We start from the raw sequence: 21,409 nt of genomic DNA, 5'->3' as shown, positions 1-21,409 counted from the left end.
AGTCTCACTGACTTGACATGTGTGGAGAAAAAAGTATAGCCGAAATGTAAAGAATACCGTTTCTTTCCTTGTCCAAGTTGTGCTTTTGATTTAGCTCCATAAGGCAGGTTCACTCTGCACATTATACATGTAAAATCAGACAAACCTCTCCCATTTTATGTTGGTTGGTCACTTCGGAGCAAGAATCTAGGAGACATGTTTATCCAACTCAAAAAGCTTGCAATTATTTGGAGAGCAGCACCATCGTGTGGTCTGTTGGTGTAAGTAAAGTTCAGGAAACTCAGCTCTCTGCAAGCATAAGGTTGTGTTCAGCTTAGTGGAAGCTGCTTTGGAATCCAGTTTGTCAAGAGTCCTGTCCTCAAGAGTTGTTATGAACACTGTTTACCTAAAACAGCCAAGAACTTAGTTGTCTCTACACTGTGGAGGTCAGTACAAAATTACAAAGCTGTGATCCCAGTGCTGTACTCAAACTAGTTCTAAGTCAAAGTAACCCTCTCAATGTGACCTCTGAAGGTGATTTAAATACACCATATTACTGTTTGGCAACAGCAGCAACACCTAGTGGGCCATTCGATACACACCAGGGGCAGCTGCATATCATGCATGTGTTTGTGTCTCTGTACCGCTTATTGGGATATTTGTGGTATAGAATTCACAATAAACTACTCACATTTGAGGTTAAGCATACACAAGATATCTATAGTCAAGTACAGTATAGACAAAACTGATGATGATGACTGAAAACATTAAACCTTAAATTAACACCATGCATAAACAAACATGGTGTCAGGAGGTTAGAAACCATGTGTTTGTCTTTGTTTTTTTTTCATTTACACAAAAATAAACCTCTGTAAGGAATCGTAAGTGTTCAATCAACATCATATCTTATAATCAAATAATATTTTTGTTTTTTACTAATGCAACCTTCCCACCTGCACACACCAATAAATACGAATTAGTGGAAAATGTTTAATAGTGAGTAAAATACATTGAAATCCTTTAAAAATCAAGCAACTCCTTGTTCAAGTCCATCTGAATACGTAAAAGAATATAACTGTTATTTGTGCTTTTTCAATCAAAATTGTTTTGATTTTTACAACATAGCTTTTATACAAATATACAAACAGTAGTGATATACAGGGTCACAGACTTGTGTTATTAGATCCTGCATCATTCGGGGGTCATCTATGGCTCGACCTTAAATGGCCGTGAATGATATCATAAACATCATTAAAAAGAGACCATATGGAACCAATTTATCTTTTGGTCAAACAAGAACTGCCGGTAGCCATCCGTCAGGTGAAGTAACATTACAGCTCACAGAACAACGTATATGAAGAGAGCCATGATGGCAGCACTGATCAGCCCGGAGATAGGAACTGTGACAAACCAAGCGATGAAGATGTTCCTGAACAGACGCCAGTCAACTGACTTCCTGGAGCGCAGCCAGCCTACTGCCACCACAGATCCCACCTGTCATCACATGATAACATTTTTTTTTTTTTTAATTGCTATTTCACAGCAGCAAACAACCATGTAATGATTAAGTGGAGAAGTACAGACACCAGAAAAAAAATATTGCTAGTTGTGGTTGACGTTTCTGCAAAGCCTGTTTACATATCTACAATACATGTTCACATAACAGGTTTATGACCTGACTTTGTTATCTGGAGGTGGAGGCATTATTGGTGGAGTAAAGCTAGGCAAGAAGGCTGCAAAGTCAGTGAGCACAATTCTGGATAGTTTTGAAGAGGGGCCACTGTGTTTCAACATTTGTAAGCATGACACCACTGGGTATTTTAAGAAGTCCTAGCTGTGTTTGTGCCAACAGAACCTGCCGTTTTATACGAGACCTCTGGACATGTCACAAGGCTGTGTTTGTGGTGAATGAGGCAGGTATTTTAGAGGATAAGCACAGTGCTTTCACAACATAAAATTGAAATTTTGAACCTAAATAATCATAAACTTTCAACATGTCCGTGGTTTGCATAAACATGAATTGCCTATGGTTATTCTGGCGGTTGGGCTGAGTGGCGTCCTTAACAAGAAATGTACAGACAGTATGTACAGTATATTAGTGCTGATGTTTTGTCAGAGACTTCTGTGTATTGTTTTGCAGAAACACTGACTGAAGTTAGCATGTTAACCAGCTAGCTTTGGCAGTCTAAGGCTGCTGTGCTATTCGTGTTAAAACCAACACTCCCCCATTGCTTGGAACTCATGGTCCGGTTATACTTGAGTCAGCTAATAGTACCAATAGCTACACAGCTAACTGTGCTAACTAGCCTAAGCAGCTGCCATTAGCCGCAGTTAGCAGTAAGAAATAGCCTAGGCGATGCAGTAACATAATGTTTTCATAATTTTGAAGGTTGATGTGAGTTTTGTTAGAAGGAGATGTTTAGATGGCTAGATTTGTTTTTCCCTTCTGGACATGCACATTGTTTTGGCTCAGTTTCCAAGTTTTCCGAGTTTCTTTACCTTGCAGTGGGTGGTGCTGACAGGAAGACCAATATTGGATGCCACAACAACTGTGAGTGCTGAAGCTAGCTCAATGCTGAATCCACTAAAATAAAAGGAAAATGTGTTGGTACACTTTGACAATAATATATCATAATTTTGGTCATTTTAGGATTTAAATATATGTCATACCTGGAGGGTGTAATGGGTGTAAGGTCTTTGCCCATGGTCTGGATCACTCTTCGTCCCCAGACCCAGAGTCCGGCACAGATGCCCACGCCGCCATAAAGAAGCAACCAAATGGGCGTCGGTGAGTTGGACACCACAGAGCCGCTCTCATACAGAAGCCACAGAGCCACCAGTGGACCAATCGCATTGCTAGTGATGAAAATGGCTTCTGTAAATTCTCTGAATGAGCAGCACATACGCAAATCCCTGAGGAGAAAAGCACCCTTGCCTACCTGACATCGTTCCCTCCGTGAGCGAAGGAACCAAAGCACGCCGTGAGGATCTGCAGGAACTGGAAAAGCGAGGACACAGCTGGTTGGTCGACCTCCAGCTCGTCCTCCTCCGGAGTGGGGTCTGGGCAAGCTTCCTGAGTCACACTCCCGTCCTGGACTGTGCTCCCGCTGGACACCGCTGAGCTGTAGCTGCTGTAGCTGTCCACCCTCGATCTTCTCTGCAGCCCGACTTCCAGGTCTTTGTATTTAGGATCTCCTTGGATACCATAAATGGCCATGGTGTAGGAGGTGTAGCTGTTGTTCCTCCTGATGGGTCTCTCCTCTGTGTCGGTGTCACCAATGCAGTCACCGACCTTCGCCATGTGAAGCTTGTGTAGAAGATCTTTGTAAAGGCCAGAGTCTTTGTGGATCGTGTGGGAGCGTCCACTGTGGGGATCGGTGATCATCATAGGGCCAACAGTGCCATTTAGACCTGTGAAAATAAAATGTTTACATCGATATGTTCATTCTAATGCAATTGATGAGGTATATCTCCACGAATGCAGCCACATGCGGAAATATATCTGAAATTTCATTGTCAGATGAAGCATAAATAGGGTGATTTATTCCAATCTAATCGTATCTCACCATTCCCTATATCCAAGTCTTTGGTTTCCATGTCATTGTTGTCCAAATCAGCTTCCTCTGAGCCTCCGAGTTTAAAGGCCACCTTCTCACTTTCTGCTGGAGGAGCCTGGGGTTGAGGGTTGGGAGGTGGGGGCTGCTCTGCTGACGGAGGTTTGCTGGCGTTCTTCTCCATCAGTGGAGTTTCACACGGAGCAGGAGCTGTGTCTCCTGAAGTGCATCACAGTGTTCAACTGAGATCAAGTATGTCACGTAGTAGGCAAGATTATTTGTGCGAGGCAAAAAGTTTAAGTCCCAAATGTTCTATGCAGCCTAGCAAAGGATTAAAAACTCCCCCTGTTTTCATTACTGTTCTTACTGAAGTGTTTTTTAGTGCCACTTCAGCCACATTAACTCGATGTTTTAATACTGACCCATCTGCATACAACTGATTTTCATTCAAAATGCATTTTTGAATGCAAGTCCGTGGGGTTTACTCACGTTTGATTTTCTTCCTGAGGCGTGGACAGACGACGAACCAAACGAACAAAGCTGTGACGAGGGCAAAGCCCAGGGAGATGCACAGTGTACCCCACCACGGCACTCTGTCAAAGCCCAGCACTGTGCACACAAGACATGGGAGAGAGCTCCGGCTCAGATAAAGAGTAACAGGAACTCAACGATTTTGTTTCATTTATCAACAACTGATGCTGCGTCTTTGAAAACAGTGACAAAAGAAATCGTTAGCATTAAGAAATGTGTTGTAAATACCCAAATGTCATAGTTGAGTACATTTTATATATTGTGTTAAAATATTACTTCGGCAAAAACAGAGGTTGGTCATACGAATAGTACTTAAAAAAAAAAAAAGTAAAGTAGAAGTAAATTATACATATTCAATATATTACATGTATAAGGACTGTATACTCTGGGTCGACTGATTGTCAGACTACACAAATATTGGGTCTCAGCATTTTTCTGATCATCGGCATTAATGGTATTTTTTTTTTTATCCTATTGCCAATAAAATGTATTAAAGGAACAGTTCACCCAAAAATTAAAATTCAGTCATACTTCTACTCAGCCCCACGGGGATGCAAATCAGGTCAAATTTGTAGGAACAGTAGAGCTTAACAGTGTTGCACCATTCTCCTAATCAACTGAAGTAGATGGGGACTTGTTTTAAAATGTACAGACACTCCCGTCCTGAAAAACAACCGAAAAAAAAGTAAATAATGATAATTAAAAATAATAAAATAAAATGGCTCCTTATGGCTCATCCAGCTTAAGCCAAGTCTCCATAAGCCTCAGGATCAAATTGCAAATTGATTTGAAAAGATGTTATTTAGACCCTTACTAGAGACAAAATCTTCACCACGGCAGTGTTACTGCACACTGCATCTAGAGTGGGTGCACAAGCACTACCAGGCGTTGACAGCGTAAATAACATCTTTTCAATGAAGCCATTTTTTATTTGTTTTTTTCAGTTTTTTTTCTCCAGTTTTTTTTTTAAAACAAGGCCCGAACTGATTTGGCTGGCTAAGAGATGGTGAAACTCTGTCTTGCTGTGAAGCTCCAGAAATGTTCTGTGGACTACGAAACTTCACCCAGCTTTCCATCAGCACAGGGATGAGTGGATAATGGCTGAATCTTAATTTTTGGGTGAGATGTTCTTTTAAAAAGGCACTACTTCAGATCTGATGCAGTATGCAATCTGTAAAGTAACGAGTAACTTAAGTCATCAAATAAATCTAGTCGAGTGGAAGTATTGAGAATCACAAAATGGAAATACCTCAATGTTAGGCTTAAGTCTAGTACTTAACTAAATATACTTAGTTACATTCCATCACTGCTTATAAATCCTTATACGCTTTAACCTGTTTTTGAAAGCATTGAAACACCTAATAACTCTGACACATTTTAGGAGCATGACCCTTATTTCATTTTGCAACAGCTCCAAGAAGTTAAACCTGATAAGTTTTCCAAAGTATCCACGCCTCTTCTATCTCGTGAGCTGTGTGTTCAAAACTGGACAGAATGTCTCAATGGTCTGCTCCAGTGTGTCGGTTTGTCCTAACAGACAGCAATATCAGCAGGGCAACACACTCCACCAGTCAGATAGTGAGAAAGAGACCAGTCTTGCAGCCAAGTGATAGTATGCTCAGAGTAAACTCACACTTCTAGTCGTTCCACCTCTCTTTAAAGGCTAAGCCGCTGTCACTGTTTATATGGCAGGTTAATATGACAATATTGACATTTCCCTATCACGACTTACCTGTTTGCTCTTGAAGACAACAGCAGGTTAATGACAAATAAAAAACCACGCGGTGAAAGCAGCGACTTTCGTCAGCAACATGGCTGAGAAGCCACACAAACAAGTCTTCCACACACGGCTGACGTGTGCAGGCAGAAAACATTGTTTTTTTCTGTGTCTGTGTCATGAAATAATGTGTTGGCTGGAGCGTGCGTGCAGTATCAGTGTGAGAAGTGCGCTCTGCTGTAGTGTGCGGTTATTTTGCACAGCAGGAGTTATGGTGTGTTATATTCCTTGACCCCACACACCGGCCTGCAGCCTTCAGTTGAAGGGCCCAGGCCAGTTGACTTCTTGATAAGTTCAATCCTGCAAATGAAACAAAAAGGAGCGGAAATTGTCCATTTAATAGTTTTCTCTTTCTTAAATTCCCATTCAACTGCTTTTACTTTATGCTTGTTGGTTTTAGTCCTCTGCAGTCCTGTCTTAATATATGTGAGTTTTTTTTCCACAGGTGTCATCTTTAAAGGAACAGTTAAGCAGACGGATATCCTAATGATGTCCTTTTTTTAACTACGTGTTTCCTCATTTTCGTCACCTTCGTTGTCCTACGAAGAATGTCATCAACCTGACAACCAGAATGTCCTCTGTGTCTGCAATGAAACTTTATTCAGACCTCACCTCGCTCCCGGCTTTTCAACAGCTGCTGTGTTAGAGCAGTGCGGTGAGGGAGAGTCAATACAATCATGGGGGAATGTGTGGACACGGTACTCACGTGGCGCTCCTGTAAACATGATGGAGAAGAGGTTGATGCCCATAGTGATAGCATAGAAGACAGGGAGGGCTCTGAGGCCGTTGGGGACGGGGTCATCCTGCGGAGAGGAGTGTGTGAGACTTGCCTGGGTCATAAACAACTTAGCTAGCTAGCTGGTTAGCATGCTAACGACTGCAGACATCACATTACATAAATGTCTTTGCACACTGTTGGTTCTGGTGATTTCTTGAACGTAGCTTTTTGAAGACTTTTTGATAATAGTACCGATACATTTTCATTAAAAGGGGTGATATGTAGTTTTGGAGAAGAAATTCGAACTCTGAATTTTTATATTTATAATATTAATGAGGTAATTATACAAACTCCAAAATATTATGTATTTCCATAACTCAATAAACAAGCTGTTCTCAGAGGAAAAAAAGGTCCTCAGAACACTGTTAGGAGAGTGGCAGGGTCCGCCAAATATAAACCAAGTACAACAGTAGGGAATTGTGTTGTCCTTTAAGGTCAGTTTGTTTATTCAGTTTATTCAGTCATGCAAACGAAGAGAGTTTGTTTATTTAGTGTGTTTGAGAAAAAAACTAATCAGTCTATGAAGATCTTTCTGATTAAAATTGACTCTACAGAACTACATAGTGCACCTTTAATCTAGCCTTAACTTTAAATACAGGACTTTTACTTGTAATGGCGTATTTCAAATTGTGATACTGGTACTTCTGAGAACTTCACTTACGATTAGTTACTTAAATATTACACTCACAATCAACCATGTCCATTAGTTAGTTTTAGTTTTACACATACCTTGTTCAGAATGAATTTGCGGACAAAATAGAAGAGGACTCCTGACATGATGCCTGACAGCAGAGGTGACAGGAACCAGGAGGCCACTTTGGAGATCAAAAGACATTTAAAATGAACATTGATTACTTAAGCTTTTAGCATTTGTGTTTCCCGTTAAAGCAAATACTTTTAAAATGTTGTGGATAACAACATCTATTCACCGATGCGCAGTATCTCAATCCATTTGACCCCTTGGTGACCCCTGGCTACCATGGAGAATCCAATTGTGGCTCCAACAATGCAGTGGGTTCCAGAGATGGGGAGCTTCAGGAATGACGCAGCCAGCTGCCACACAGCAGAGCCTGTGGGACAAAAACACGAGCGAGGCCTCTTCTCATAATCTGAAAATTCACTCGTCAAATACCTCCTCCTTTATTTTTATTGCACCTTTTAAGCAGTTCTGTGTAACGTATGTGAATGCTTACCAAACATTGCACTTATGGAGCCTGCCATCAGGACGTGTTCGGAGCCGTTGTACATCCGGACGTCAATGATCCCCTGTCGGATGGTCTCGCTAACTTTGGCCCCCAGCAGCACCGAGCCCACCGTCTCAAAGATAGTGGCCAGGATGCAGGCCTGACGCAAGGTGACCACTCCGGAGCCCACTGCCGTACCAAAGGAGTTGGCCACGTCGTTGGCTCCCACAGAGAAAGCCAGGATGAAGGCGATAACGAAGCCCAACACCAGCAGCCACGTGTAGCCTGACATGTCAGACTGAGCGGCCACAGCCATGGTGGTGACAGCAGCCAGGCTCGCTAGAGTACTTGTATCCATCATTATTTAATGAGAACAATCAAACCAAGCTAATTTGTTGTGGTCTGAAAGCGACCAATGAGGTAATATGTTTTTTATAAATAAATTTCTACAACACAATGGATGGAAGAACCCCTTGGTTCAGTTCTAGAGGTGCAACTGGGAACAAGTCAGAATGTTTTGCGAGCTTGGTATGCAGAGTTCATCTGTAGGCTTCACCATAAAACAACAGGGTTTAGAAGCAGGAGAGACCCCCATTGTAACAGCGAGGATACACACTGCAAAAACACAAACAGATAACTTAGTGGTTAATATTCCTCATTTACAGGGTCAAAACAAAGGTGAAGTTACATATTAACAAGCCCGGAACCAAACAGCTTCATTGTGTTCGGTGGGGAATGATTTACCGCATGCTGTGGCAAGGGGAAGTGGTTTTATAACAAAGTGCTTTATATCAGTAATAAGTCATAATGGGCTGAGCCACATTAAAGTCTGACATACAATTGCTGTAACATAAAATTACTGTAGAGTTATATGTCTGAGTAGGAGGCTGGGGAGTGCTCGGTTAATTACCTCTGCCAAAGAGGTTATGTTTTCATTTCACGTGTACGTTTGTTGGCCGGTTGGTTTGTCAGCAGGATTACACAAAAACTACTGAGCGGATTTCCACCAGACTAGGATAGATGATGGGTTTCTGCCCAGAGGAGGCCCCATTAACTTCTGGAGCAGATCCAGGAGTTTTTTTCTCTCTTTAATAGTTAGAAAGTTTTACGAGTGGTGTTCATCTGTGAAGACGGTCTTGCTGAGCAGAACTTGTGTTTGTCGCAGATCTTTTTTCCGGCACTAATCCAAAATCCAATTCAAAAATTCCATGCACTTTTTGTCGAGGGAACCAGGGCGACGCTAACTTCCGGGTTGGAGTAATAAAGTACGTCGTTCGCGCATCACCCAACACTGCGAGACGGGACGTTTCACAACATTTCTGTTCATCAATCAGCGAATAATGCATGGATCCTGGTGAAAAAGGTCAGCTGTATTGATTGAAGGTTGCTGTTATCTATGTGGAGGACAAACTGATGTGGATAAAGCGGCCTTGGTGGAGGTATGCGCTCTACTGAGTTTAGCAATTCTAGTTATAACCTGAGTTGGACTCAGGGTCAGAAAATGCAGCTTGAAGGGTGGCACATTTTATTTATGAAATTATTTTCACGAGGAAAAAAAAAACAGATAGTACTTCATACCTTTATAAATTATGCAGTGTGCAGGTTATACAAACATCAGTCACCCCACAAATAAATAATACTGTGTTGAACAAATAGATTGTTTAAACAATGTTTTATGTGATTTTTGTATTAAAATTGTATTATCATTGTCTTCTTTAAAGTATCGACTGTTGTCACTGGCTCTGTAATCTGTTCTTGGGTGACTTGAAAGGTGTTTATAAAAAAAAAATGTCTTATTATCATCATAATCATCATTATTATGATGGTTATGATGGTGATTATTATTTGTATTATCATTATTAAACATATCGGTCTGTTAGTACAACAGTGACTTTGCCCTTTACAGAGTGTTTAGTCTCCTGGGGTGTTATAATAGGATTTGTTCTTGGACCAGTAACAGCTGAGAAATCTGTCTGTGTAATGAAGGAAAAAAAAAAAAAAAAAAAAAACGTCCTTGTAGCACTTCGTCTCAAACATTCATCAACAGTCGTTACAGCACCCAAAAGTCCGTCAAAACGTCGGCTGCGTAGTACAACCACAAATTAAATCCACTTTACACTTCAGAACGGGGCTTTAGAGCCGCCGGATGACTGGTTCATTCATCCAGGACCGTCAGCGGTCAGTCACTTTTCAACAAACTCCCCATCCGTATAGAAAACTGCGGTATGTTAATCTCCTTAGTTGAGATTGCGTAATTCGAATGGCGCGACGACGAAGACAAATCAGAGGAAATGTGAGGATAAGGAGAGAAAGGACATACTCACAGGTGAGGGCGACGTGGAGGGTTCGGATCCGGCGCTGTGTGACGGCAGATCAGCCTGTGTCAGCTCACTGAGAGGATGTCAGAGTGTGTGTGTGGGGGTGTAGGGGTGTGTGTCAGAGTCCAGCACTGCGTGATGGTTGACAGAACGGTGCTGGACGCTGCTTTATATGCGAGCGGCTCTGGGTGCACGCCTCTCCGGTCATGAGACCTCTGCAGTCTGAAGTTAATGTGTAGCTGCTTGTTGGCGCAGAGGAATAATTACAGTTGTCTTTGACTGTGTTCGTTTCAACCCGAAATCCCCAAATGATGTTTTCCCCTCACCGCCGCGGAGACACAGAAATGTCCTTTGTTTCTGCCTAAATATATCCTCCTCACGCTGCGGAGGCAGGGGAGGACAACACTCCGGGCCACAGCGTGTTTATGGGGATCAGGGTTTGTTATTTACTATGTAATCGGTGTAATGTTCCCATTATATTCCTCGAAACTATCTATAGGCCCGGTTTTGCTCCTTTCGTGGAGATACAAATAAGAAACACGTGCTTAATGAGCTGATGGTTATTTAATGAAGTGACCACAGGTGATAACAATGATGCCTCCGCTCTGGCGCCCCCTACTGGACAGACGTCATGTGTTTAGTCCCGTTAAAGGGATAGTTCGTGTTTTTTGAAGTGGGGTCATATAGAGTACCTATAGCCGGTCTGTTCCCTGCCGTAATCACCGATCAGCGCAGCCTCAGTTTGGAGAAGTAGAGAGCCGCTCCAGCCCAGACGCTCAGCATTGTACTGCAGTGAACGGGGTCCAGAGAAAAAGCAACATTTAAGCACCTAAAACAAGGCTCAGCTCTAAAAATCTATATCAGTTCAAGTGTACGTTGTATAGAGAAAATTCACACCGCTTTACGTCGCTGTTGGACCGCCCTTTCTTTTGGCACTACATTTTCTCAACCGTAGAACTTCCATACGGAGGTTCTACGGTCTGTTAAGTTTCGTTTTTATCGAAAGTAAACCTCTCGTCCAGCAGCTGGGCCTTGCACTGTATTTCGCTGCTCGCAAATCACCTGTTGCCCAGTTGCGCTAATGCGTAGGGATACGGAGGTTCTACGGTTGATGAAATGTAGTGCCAAAAGAAAGGCCGGTCTGACAGCGATGTAAAGCGGTGTGAATTTTCTCTGTACAACGTACATTTGAACTGTTACAGATTTTCTTAGATAAGCCTTGTTTTAGGTGGTTAAATGTTGCTTTTTCTCTGGACCCCGTTCACTGCAGTACAAAGCTGAGCGTCTGGGCTGGAGCGGCTCTCTACTTCTCCAAACTGAGGCTGCGCTGATCGGTGATTACGGTAGGAAACAGATCGACTATAGATATGCACTTTATATGACCTCACTTCAAAAAACACGAACTATCCCTTTAAAAGAGCAGTTCACATGATCTACTAACTTTCCCTCCACTACATTCATTTGACTTTTAAGGCACTAGTTACTTTGCAGATCGCAGAGCCAGAGTAGCACATTTTAAAAAGGAAAAGTACATCTAAAAGTTAAAACGCAGCCCCATGCTGATGCTAAGTCAGGCCAAGTTTTGTAGTTCGCGAAACATTCCTTGAGTTTCACAGCAAAACAGCGTTGCCGCATCTTTTTTTTTCGGAAATACAACGGAAAAGTCTGGGGACTAAAACATGATATAAACAAAATGAACATAAAATGGCTCCGTCAGCTTAAACCAAGTGTCCGGAAGCCCCAAGAGCCCAAATTCATTTAAAAACATCCTCATGGTTGAACTACCTTGGACGTGGTGCAAACTAACACTGTGAGCTGTGGGCTGAAGAAAGGCGTTAAAACGTCTTTTCACATCAACGTGAGATCTCGGAGGCTTCCGGAGACTTGGATAACACTACATTAGTTTGTGAGCAGCATATTGCAGCACTGTTTTGCTGTGAAGCTCCAGAAATAACTGTGGACTGGTGAGAACAAAATGACTGATCGTTTAACATTTTATAACATTATAAAAATAAGACAGTCTTTCCTTTTATAGACTTTTTAAAAAGTCCTTCCTTTACTTGAGTCTCTCTCTTCTCGTCTGTCTCTTGCCGTAAGAATGTTAAAGAATTCCCTCCACAGAAATATGCATTTTGCAAAAATATGAACCAACTGAACTAAAGTTTGGTCAGTGTAAAATCACCTGTTGTGTGCACAGCCCAGGAAGCAGGTGTACCTAAGCAAAACGTGAAGCAACAGTCACATACTCCAGGACGTTACTCATCAACCTGTTATGAATACTAACTGTACTGAAAAAACTCTGTCAGGCCGCCTTCACCGTCAGCAGAATCCACTCTTTTCCGAGATGCTACATTGCCTCCAAATCTGCTGATGGGTTCCTCTTCATTACTCATTTATTAAGTGTCTGCCGGATGATGTAGTTTGGATCGTGTGGAACATTTTGACCTTCCCAGAGCATGTGACAGGTCCGAATCCCTGTGACTCACAACGCCAGAGAAACAAAATGCGAAGGTGGCAGAAAACCTGCGCCGTGACTGAGTTGTTTGCATGTGCTTTTCAGAAAAAAAGGCATCAGCGAGCACATCCTGTGTTATATCACACAAGTGTTCTGTCAGTTTAGGTTGGTAAGTTGATGTTTCAAGCATCCATTTGCTGAGTGTGCATCTGGAAATCAAAAATATTCCTATACTATGAGTTTCCTCCTGCTCAGATCAGCTACACTGACATCCAGAGAGTAAGAAATTGGCGGCCAAACATTAACTTGTGAAGGACGGTACTGTATATACTGTACAAACCACAGACATTATTACCTTTACTGAAGCCTCCCCTTACAGGGAGCTCCGTTTGATTTTCAAATAAGCCCGATACCAGAATTAAAACCAAATCCTAATTCAATTCCCAATTCTGTATTCACCAATGTATCAGCTATGCATATCCTCTGTTGCCCTAGACTGGGGAATGTAAGATGCAACAACCAACAGATGTATTGAAACTTTACATTTCTTCATGGTGCAACTCGCAACTGCAATGCTTTTGGACTGTCTAGGGTGAGGTGTTGTCACTATCATGGCTCTGAAATTGTGACATCTTGTCCCAAAATAATCTGGTGTTTTCCCGTCATCTCATCAAAAGTGTCCGTTTTTTTTTTGGCAGCGACACAGCTGGTAAATGTGTGGACGTCTCGTCAAAAATATGTATTTGTTGCAGCAAACACAGTCGGAAAATGTCCCAACATCTTGCAAAAATGTCCAGCCTTGTTTTTGCCATCGACACAGCAGTAAAACGTCCAGATGTGTAGTCAAAAATGTGCGGTTTTGTTGCCACTAACGTGGCTTGAAAATGTCTCCTTAAATAATTCCAGTGGTTTCGAACAATGTTTTCTCGTTTTCTCCTCGCTGTCAGACTGCCACCATCTCCTGCTCCTCGTGCCGACATGGTGGTCAGCTCAAATGCATGTAAGATGAGAGTGATATAACAGGTTTTGTATAAATGTTGATATGATACGCATGATCCGTACAAGATGACAATGATTTATTCTTACGACTCAGCTGATGTCGTTCCTTTTAGTTTTTAATAGCAAATAGTGTTTGTGGATTCTTTGTTGTTGGACTTTTTCCATTTAAGTCTTGTTTTATCCTAAAAAACGAAAACCCCAAAACATTTGTTTGTGCTATTATATAACAGGGATAATGTTTTTTTTGAGAAATGCTTGTGAGGGTTTGTTGTCTATTAAAACGTCTCGGTGGAAGTTGCATGAAATGCAGCTGCACTAACAGCAGTTCACGTGTCCAGAAACTAGGAGTAAGCATAAAGCTGCTTTAAAGGGCTTGATTCAAATCATATCCAATTGCTATTGTGGGTTAAATAAAGCTGCCACCCAGCGGTTCCTGACCGAACAATTATCATTCAAACAATTATCCCACATCTTTGATCATTTAAATACAAAGAGGTTGAACCAGAAGCTTGAAAATGAATCATGCTCTGCTCCCCGACAGAGACAAAGTCATTCCATGCAATCATGTTCTCATGAGATTACAACTGTAATTTCAGTTATTTACAAAATGCTTCATGCTGTGTTGACAGTGATCTAACTTTCGACAGACAAGACAAAGTGCAAGAATTTTCCCAGAGGGCTCGGGCCAATCCTCTAAACTGTAGTCCAAACTTAATTACCACTGCCACAGTCAAATTGAGTTAAATGTTGTTTTCTGTCATGTTTGAGGTATTTAGAATCACAATTATCTTTTATTGTTGCCTCAAACGACAATGTGCATTTGTTGCAGAGCAGCTTGAGAAGTTTTTTCTCTTAACATTCTCATGCCAGCCACTTCCAACTTAGCCGTACTAGGCGGCAGCGCTCAGTAGTTGGGCACATTTTTATTTATTTCAAAACGCAAACGTGCATTATCGTGGCTTAGTGCGTCGAATGAAGAGTTCATCTTAGATACAGGTGATAAAAAAAAATTCTGAAATCATAGTTAAGAAACTTTAAACTGCAAATGGTGCAGGGCAATCACTCATACAGACTGGCCCCTGTCCATTGTAGTACTGCTAAATAAGATTTTAAGTGGATTAAGAGCATATGAATGAAGTGTGGCATGCAGCTGTAAAAACCTGTCATGGAGTCGCCTCCTAGTGGTAAACTGAGCAAAGTATTGTCTCTCCCTTTCTCTCTCTCTCTGTTTTGTTTCTAAAGGTCACTCTGTCAGGCAACATTTGCCCCACAACAACACGTTCAGCGGCAGAGCTGTGTTTTTAAGCTGTCTTTGCTGTTCATCGTGCAACGTGAGACCATTTGGCAGTGACGCAGTTGACTGTCTGAGGTTTACCCGAGGGCCTCTAGATGGCATCAATGCCCCTGTTCGGGTTACACTGGTTAATGAGTCCACCTCATGTGGAAATACCAGTTTTAACACTTAATAAGGAAAAGTAATAACCAGCAGTTTGGTTGTTGTTTACTCCTTTGTGTGTGGACTTCCTTGCAAGTCTGTTTGCTGTATTTCTGTTACTGTATGTTGGATTTTAAGAGGTTTGGTGCAGCTGTCTCAACTCAAACCACCCTATGACATAAGCTTGTCCGCTTTTAACGATTTATCTTAACAATTATTGTGTAAATACACATTAAATACACATTTCCCCCTTCATGATTTGCAACTTTCCTTTCACATTGTTCATCTTGTGAGCACGTTACGGTTATTTCCCAACTCTTGGTAATTGACCAGCTCTGTAATTTCAAAGACAGACGCTTTGGATTTTCTTTTAAAAATGTGGCTTATCGTGTTTAAAGTTGGACAAGATAGGACATGCAAATAAGTAACTGAAGAGCTCGACTGGTTCTCATGCTCAGGCCTATATTAGCCCAACCCTTCCTTCCCCGCTTCCCTCCCTCCTATCCCTTGCCAAACAGGATCTGTAGGATCTTACAGAGTCATTTTCTCAGGAGACAGGAATGTCAGAAAACAAGGCCTGGTGCCTGCTACAACATGCAGCCTACATTCCCTCAAACTTACAGGAAAAAGTCCCGAATGCGTTGCTCATACATCCATTTAATTTCCACCAAGTGTGTGGCAACAGGGCTCCGTGTAAAACGGCATGTGAGCTCCGGACGTGGTGCAGACGCTCACTGACTCACTACAAATTAGGTTGTCTGGTAAACCCAGCCCATTTTTGCAAGGTAAATTGACAACCTTTGGGTTCGAAAGTGTGAGTTTATTCATTTTGTGACATCCTTAAACAATGTTTTTCATCCGTAGTTTATTGCTTTTTAAAAAAAAAAAAAAAAAAAGATTTGTCGGGTGACACAACAGAAATGACGACCACACACAAAACAATGAAAGAATTTTTGAGGTTTTATTTTTTCAAGATCTTTTGAAGAGTCTTTGTTTTGTGTACAGCTTTTAAGCATTATCTTACAGCAGATAGGTGAGTCGTTTAGACTGTCAGAAACCCAGATGTATCAGAATATAAATATAATACAACAAAACTGTGGCGTTCAGGCTGCAGTAAAAGAATGACACAAAATGAAAAAGAAATGTAAAGGATCATTTGGCTGATTTTTCAATCATCCCGCATTACCATCCACTGTACCTCAGATGCTATCGACAAGCAGAGAGTAGAAATGTAACAAAACAAGGACATCCCATTCATGCTACATTCATCTGTGTGTCAGAAATTTGGACACATTGAAGCCCAACGTGACAGCACTCCTGGATCTGTTAGCTCTCAACACCAGCGCCGGCGTTTCCACCGCTCAATAAGAAGAGCTGCACGCAGTGAAATGTTAAAAAGTCAAGTCTCGTCCCACTTCAGGGAACATTTCCGATTCAGTTGATGGACCAGTGGCTTGAGGTTGGCGATGAGCTGCTGGTGGACTCCTTGCGGGACTGATTTGAGCTGTGGCTGTAGGTGGGGGAGTGAGTAACACTTGGACTGCTGGGCGGTGTGGAGGAACAGGAGGAAGACTTGGATTTGATCTGCAGCCACTTGTCGCCCAGCGCCTTGGCGAAGTGGTCGTCGACGGACAGGCTGATGGAGAGCTGCTGGGAGCGAGCTTTCTGGTAGTTCGCTCCGAGGCTCCTCTGGAAATGCTCCTCGACCACGTGGTCGTAGGTGGATTTGGGAACCCCTGTAAGAGAAAGGATGAGTGGCTCACATCAAATACACACCTCAGTGAGTCAGTAAAAGTGAGTGGATGTCTATAGTATGACTTGACAGTGACGATTAGGGAGGGACCGTCTAGTGGATTAACTCATTCACAGGAGTGTGAGACTGACCTGATGAGTGGCCTCTGTGGACCTCAGGTCTGCAGGAAGGGTTTCTTAACGAGGAGACGGAAGTGATCACAGAGGGACGCATCTGAGGGAACAAACCAAGAGAAGATGAATCATTAATTACATGAGAAGACACAGAGAAAAGGACTTTAATTGTGCATTCATACCACAGCATCCCTGCTTTATGTCTTCTGTTAATCCCACAAAATGATTAGTACCACCTAAACCTCAGTGTGCACTTCGTCCCATTACCACAAATAGTGTACAAAGTTCAATTCAAAAAAGCTAAACGACTTGAGGACTGATTAAACTGGTTGGGTCTGGCCCGTGTAAGACAGATCACTCCCAGTGTGGTGGCATATGCAGGTCAAAGAGGGAGCAGTCTGTTTGGTCTTGTTGATGGCATTCCTCCCTCCATTGCTCACATTTTCTTCCTGAATCCTGCTGGATTGCATAGCTCCAACAAGCTAAGGCCTGTATGCACTCTTGGAGGAAGAATGTCTGTGCAGTTGGATTCACTGACTACAGGTGGGAGATGTACCCCCGCTGTGGTTAGCCTCGGGCTACACTGAGACAACAAAGGGACGTGCACTGGTGCCACTATACATGAGTTCTGACATCAACTGAGTCCCCATCACGCTGTGTTTGCAGGTCAATTACCTGGATTTGAGTGGCAGCAGAGCTTTTGGTCTTCTCCTCTGTGTTCTCAGGGTCTTTTCTTGGTTTCTTGATGAGGGCGAGTGGTTCATCCATGACTGGTGCGTAGTACACATGGGTGGGCAGAGGGCTGGTGGGGCTTGGTGTTGGACTCCAGGTGGACGTGGGGCTCGGAGGCCTGTTAAACACCGCCGGTGCTGGTGCTGGTGCTGCTCTCTGGGCCGCTCTACCACTGCTCCTGCTCAGCGCACGCTCTCGCCTGAAACATGAGAAATTATCAGAAAATGTTACATCTCTTTGACAGAATTCATATTCGATCGATCACAGTTTAAACGTGAATTATCGCTGGAAACACGCGTACAACTGTTTGACAAACCTTTCCTCCAAAGTAAGGCCTCTCTCGTGGCTGCGCTTGCGTTTCATTGGGTAAGCCGTTGGGACTCGAGGTCGGTCATTTGTCATGTGTCTGTATCTGTCTTCGCTCCTGAGGTGAGGCTGACCTGAAAAACATCAAATTCAAGTGCAGATTTAGAGTAAGCAGCTTTGCTTAGGCCCATTTTCTAAAGGAAAAGACTGTAGCCAGAAGGATGACCATTTACTGGCAGTGACGATTTTACTACGGTTGTAACAGTGTGTCACTCAGTGGTGAGTAAAGACTTGTTTTGATCCGTGACATCAACCTGCATGACTACTATTCGTGGGAAAATGTTTTTTTGTCACCGTTAATTGTAAACTCCGTTAACTCGTAGAACCCGATCTACCTGATCAGTGAGGCTTACAACACTCCACAGCTGATTCAATGCTAACGGTAAATGTTGTTTTTCTGCATAATGTTGGCAATCAGCCCTATCGCACTGTCTAAAGGGCACAATCAACAGGTTCTGTCATGGATATGTGCCACATATCTAACAGCTAAGTCTTTGAACGACCCCGACTTGGGCGGCACCCATTTGTGAACGGGCCATCTGGGGAGAATACACGCTGGGTTTTCTGCACCTACACAAGTTGAAACACATCAAGAAGAGGAAGCTGGTGATGTCACTGGTGTGTTGAAGAAGACAAACTGAAATATGAATTCTAAGTGATATGATTTTAGGTGTTTTTATAACACTTTTTTTATAACATTTCCCAACTTTGACTCAAAGCAAAAAAAAAAAAAAAAAACGTTATAGGTTTAAATAAAAAAAAAACGTTATATTTTTAAATCCATGAACTCTGAGCTACTGTCGCACATCTTGTTTGAAGCGGTCCCGCATACAGTCAAAACACAAGGCTTTGTTTGAAAATGTAATGGCAGCATAATTGCACTGTGGTCCATTGTTTGACTGTATGCTCAGTTAACACATGGAAATACACACTGATGGGGCAGCGGGAGTCCTTCAAAGCTCCTTCAACTGTATTCAAATTCGTCATTCTGGCTTTTCAAAGAGTTCACACTTACATGAAGCACCTTACTGAAATCTAACAATGAGCTGATGCTGTTGGTCACTGGAAGAACAATGAAAGCTGTTAACAGTGTCTTCGTGCCCCAATCCACATTACCTACTTGGTGAGCACTCCAACACCTGTGAGTAGAGTGCCATTGTAGAGGGGGAGGTATAACCACACCTATGCTGATTTTCTAATGCCTCAGGCATGGATATTTCTTCCTTCTTACCAGCAGGACTACGCTGCCTGACCTTCTGTTTTGCTGTGTTTAATCAGATCATGGATATATAACAGAAAAGCAGCAATTTAAATGAGTTCAATCTTGGTGTTGATATAGAGTCATTTATTCTTTAGTCTAAGTAGATGTCCTGTATGAAATCTGCTTATTTTCCCCTCGTGATGAATGGGACAAAGATATTTTTCATTCACAATGTTTCTTTTAAAAGTTCTTGTTAGTTTTCATGTCACTGTCACATCTCTTTCTTTCAGTTTTAAACTGTTTATACATAATCATCATGTACACAACAAAAAAGGCAAATGACACTGCAATGGGCAGTGTAATATAGGGTGGAATGTTATAATATTAAAAGGTCATGCTATAAAGATCTTAACACACAAACCTGTGATATTAAAGTGTTACAGCACAACCACAGCACATGATTAGCTCCAGTGATTGGAGCAAAAGCAACATGAGGCAGTAAAATGAAAGTAATGATAAATCTTACCTTCTAAAATGTAGACCTTGAAGCCGCTGCTCATCCGAGTAATGTATTGGAAATTAGCCACAGCCATGACTCCTTGTCTCACTTGAAGCCAACACACAGAGGAACACCTTGACTGCTGGATCTCACAGCACACAATGAGCCTCAGTTTGAGATTGTATTGGACAGGTAATGAGATGCTGGGACTGAGCTCAGCCAGGTAAAGTATCAGGTGGGTGCAGATAGGTGCAGTGGCCTCCCTGTGACTCAGTCCTCGCGTTCAGATTGGCTACCGCCTGGGCCAATCAAGGGGCCGTTCAGCGTTGTTATTGTCCTGCGGGCGGAATGAGCTCACGGGTCAGCCTGTCTCTCAGGTAGAAAGTGGTAAATGTCAGTAGAGCACCACAGAACCCACACTGGCTTTATTCAAACACTCTCTTTCGCACAAGATATCGTCACAAAATATTCACCCCTTTGGTCTTACTGCACCATGTTTATCACACAGTTTTTCAAGACTTCCCTGAACAACGTGAAGTGTGTCTTTTGTTTCCCTCCATGCAGTCAGCACCTGTCCCCCTCCCCTCCCCTCCCCTCCCACCTAATCTGCAATCTCACCAAACTGCATTTTTTCGAGCTCTTAGCCCACCGGAGCTCCAGTCATTCCACTGACCTGCCCATACACGCACGCAGCTGCACTGTGAGCCTGCCTCACCAGTAATCCAAAGGCTTTTGTTGATGGCCAGACAAAGACTCCTAAGTCCTGGAAATGCTGCTGCCATGAGAACAATCTCGCCTGAGCACACTGAGGAGTTTGGCCACACGTAGAAAGTCTTTGGAGGCCACTCACCACAGATGCCGTGTGACACTGCTCACATAATAATTATGGGGACATGTGACATATACAGACATATCTATTATATGTTTATGATGAATTATGGTTGAGTTAATTGAGAAAACTGATCCCCTGTGCTGCCCTAGCATCGACCGACACACGTTATTCTGCTTCAGGCCATTTAATGTCCCGACAAAGTGATTGGAAGATTGGTTCAAAAGTGAGAAAGAGCTGCACATATAAAGGTCTTACTGGGAATACATGCATGAGAAGTGCGACGGTGAACTCAATCGAAGCTCAACAGTGCCCCCCCCAAGTCATAACCTGAACTCCATCATTACCTGCACTTGGGTCCTGGGCATGCATTTAATCAAAGAATGGCAAAAATGTTGTCCTGATCTTGAGAACACGTCCGGTCAGTGGCAGATTCCTCTCTTGAACATGCAAATCTTGGTTTAGAATGTGTGGAATCTGTGAGTGTGTGACAGTTGTTCTTGTTTTGTGGCATTATTTGGCATCTGCATGTCAAACGGCTAAGAGTGATCTCTTCCGGTTGTTTTGTTTATGTCTGTACTAGCACAGTGACAAAATCCTTTGCACTTCATGCTTAAAAAAATAGATTAACATAGTGCAGCAACAATGGATACAGTTTGTAGTTTGAATTCAACTACTGATGTATTATTTGTGAAGTTTGTTTCAATACACAATAATATTTCTCTTTGTCTGATCCAGCTGTTTACACAATCCCCAACATGATGTAATACTTCTGTGACAAATTGTGACGTGGACCTTCATAGTAGCAGAAGGCCCAAGTGTTTACACTGCAACATGAACATTAGTATTCAGCAAGTGATTCATTATTTATTGGTAAGTGGATTCATTAAAGTGATAACACAACAA

General features: G+C 42.4%; 2 protein-coding genes across 3 annotated transcripts; both read right to left on the bottom strand.

Annotated features, from left to right (window-relative positions):
- Positions 1-955: 955 nt before the first annotated feature.
- Positions 956-10,551, bottom strand: slc20a1a (solute carrier family 20 member 1a). 2 transcript variants are annotated; one of them, XM_030418473.1, is made up of 11 exons: positions 10,124-10,551; positions 7,813-8,418; positions 7,549-7,689; positions 7,349-7,434; positions 6,548-6,644; positions 4,023-4,142; positions 3,546-3,752; positions 2,919-3,390; positions 2,650-2,835; positions 2,479-2,563; positions 956-1,473 (listed from the first exon to the last, which is right to left on the bottom strand). In XM_030418473.1, exons 2-11 carry the CDS (start codon positions 8,162-8,164, stop codon positions 1,318-1,320), a joined length of 1,902 nt encoding a protein of 633 aa, XP_030274333.1. In that variant the 5' UTR covers positions 8,165-8,418; positions 10,124-10,551; the 3' UTR covers positions 956-1,317. The 2 variants fall into 2 exon arrangements, with proteins under 2 accessions (XP_030274333.1, XP_030274332.1); XM_030418472.1 differs by having other exon boundaries at positions 10,128-10,550.
- A 5,400-nt stretch (positions 10,552-15,951) lies between these two features.
- Positions 15,952-20,144, bottom strand: vgll4l (vestigial like 4 like). Its single transcript, XM_030416027.1, has 5 exons — positions 19,702-20,144; positions 17,925-18,048; positions 17,552-17,807; positions 16,895-16,976; positions 15,952-16,746 (listed from the first exon to the last, which is right to left on the bottom strand). The coding sequence occupies exons 1-5, from the start codon at positions 19,766-19,768 to the stop codon at positions 16,445-16,447; spliced, it is 831 nt and encodes a 276-aa protein (XP_030271887.1). The 5' UTR covers positions 19,769-20,144; the 3' UTR covers positions 15,952-16,444.
- Positions 20,145-21,409: the final 1,265 nt, after the last annotated feature.

The sequence above is a fragment of the Sparus aurata genome, chromosome 5 (genome assembly GCF_900880675.1).
Source record: "Sparus aurata chromosome 5, fSpaAur1.1, whole genome shotgun sequence".
Classification (NCBI taxonomy): domain Eukaryota; kingdom Metazoa; phylum Chordata; class Actinopteri; order Spariformes; family Sparidae; genus Sparus; species Sparus aurata.
This window is presented reverse-complemented; position numbering and strand designations above follow the sequence as displayed.

Excerpts from the sequence above, each read along its gene's own strand:
- slc20a1a (XM_030418473.1), bottom strand. The coding sequence starts at position 8,164 with ATGATGGATACAAGTACTCTAGCGAGCCTGGCTGCTGTCACCACCATG. Across the intron at positions 3,391-3,545 it reads AGACTTGGATATAGGGAATG|GTCTAAATGGCACTGTTGGC; the intron begins GTGAGATACGAT and ends TTATTTTCACAG. Across the intron at positions 2,836-2,918 it reads CACGGAGGGAACGATGTCAG|CAATGCGATTGGTCCACTGG; the intron begins GTAGGCAAGGGT and ends TTTCATCACTAG.
- vgll4l (XM_030416027.1), bottom strand. The coding sequence starts at position 19,768 with ATGGCTGTGGCTAATTTCCAATACATTACTCGGATGAGCAGCGGCTTC. Across the intron at positions 17,808-17,924 it reads GGCCTTACTTTGGAGGAAAG|GCGAGAGCGTGCGCTGAGCA; the intron begins GTTTGTCAAACA and ends CTCATGTTTCAG. Across the intron at positions 16,977-17,551 it reads CTGCTGCCACTCAAATCCAG|ATGCGTCCCTCTGTGATCAC; the intron begins GTAATTGACCTG and ends TTGTTCCCTCAG.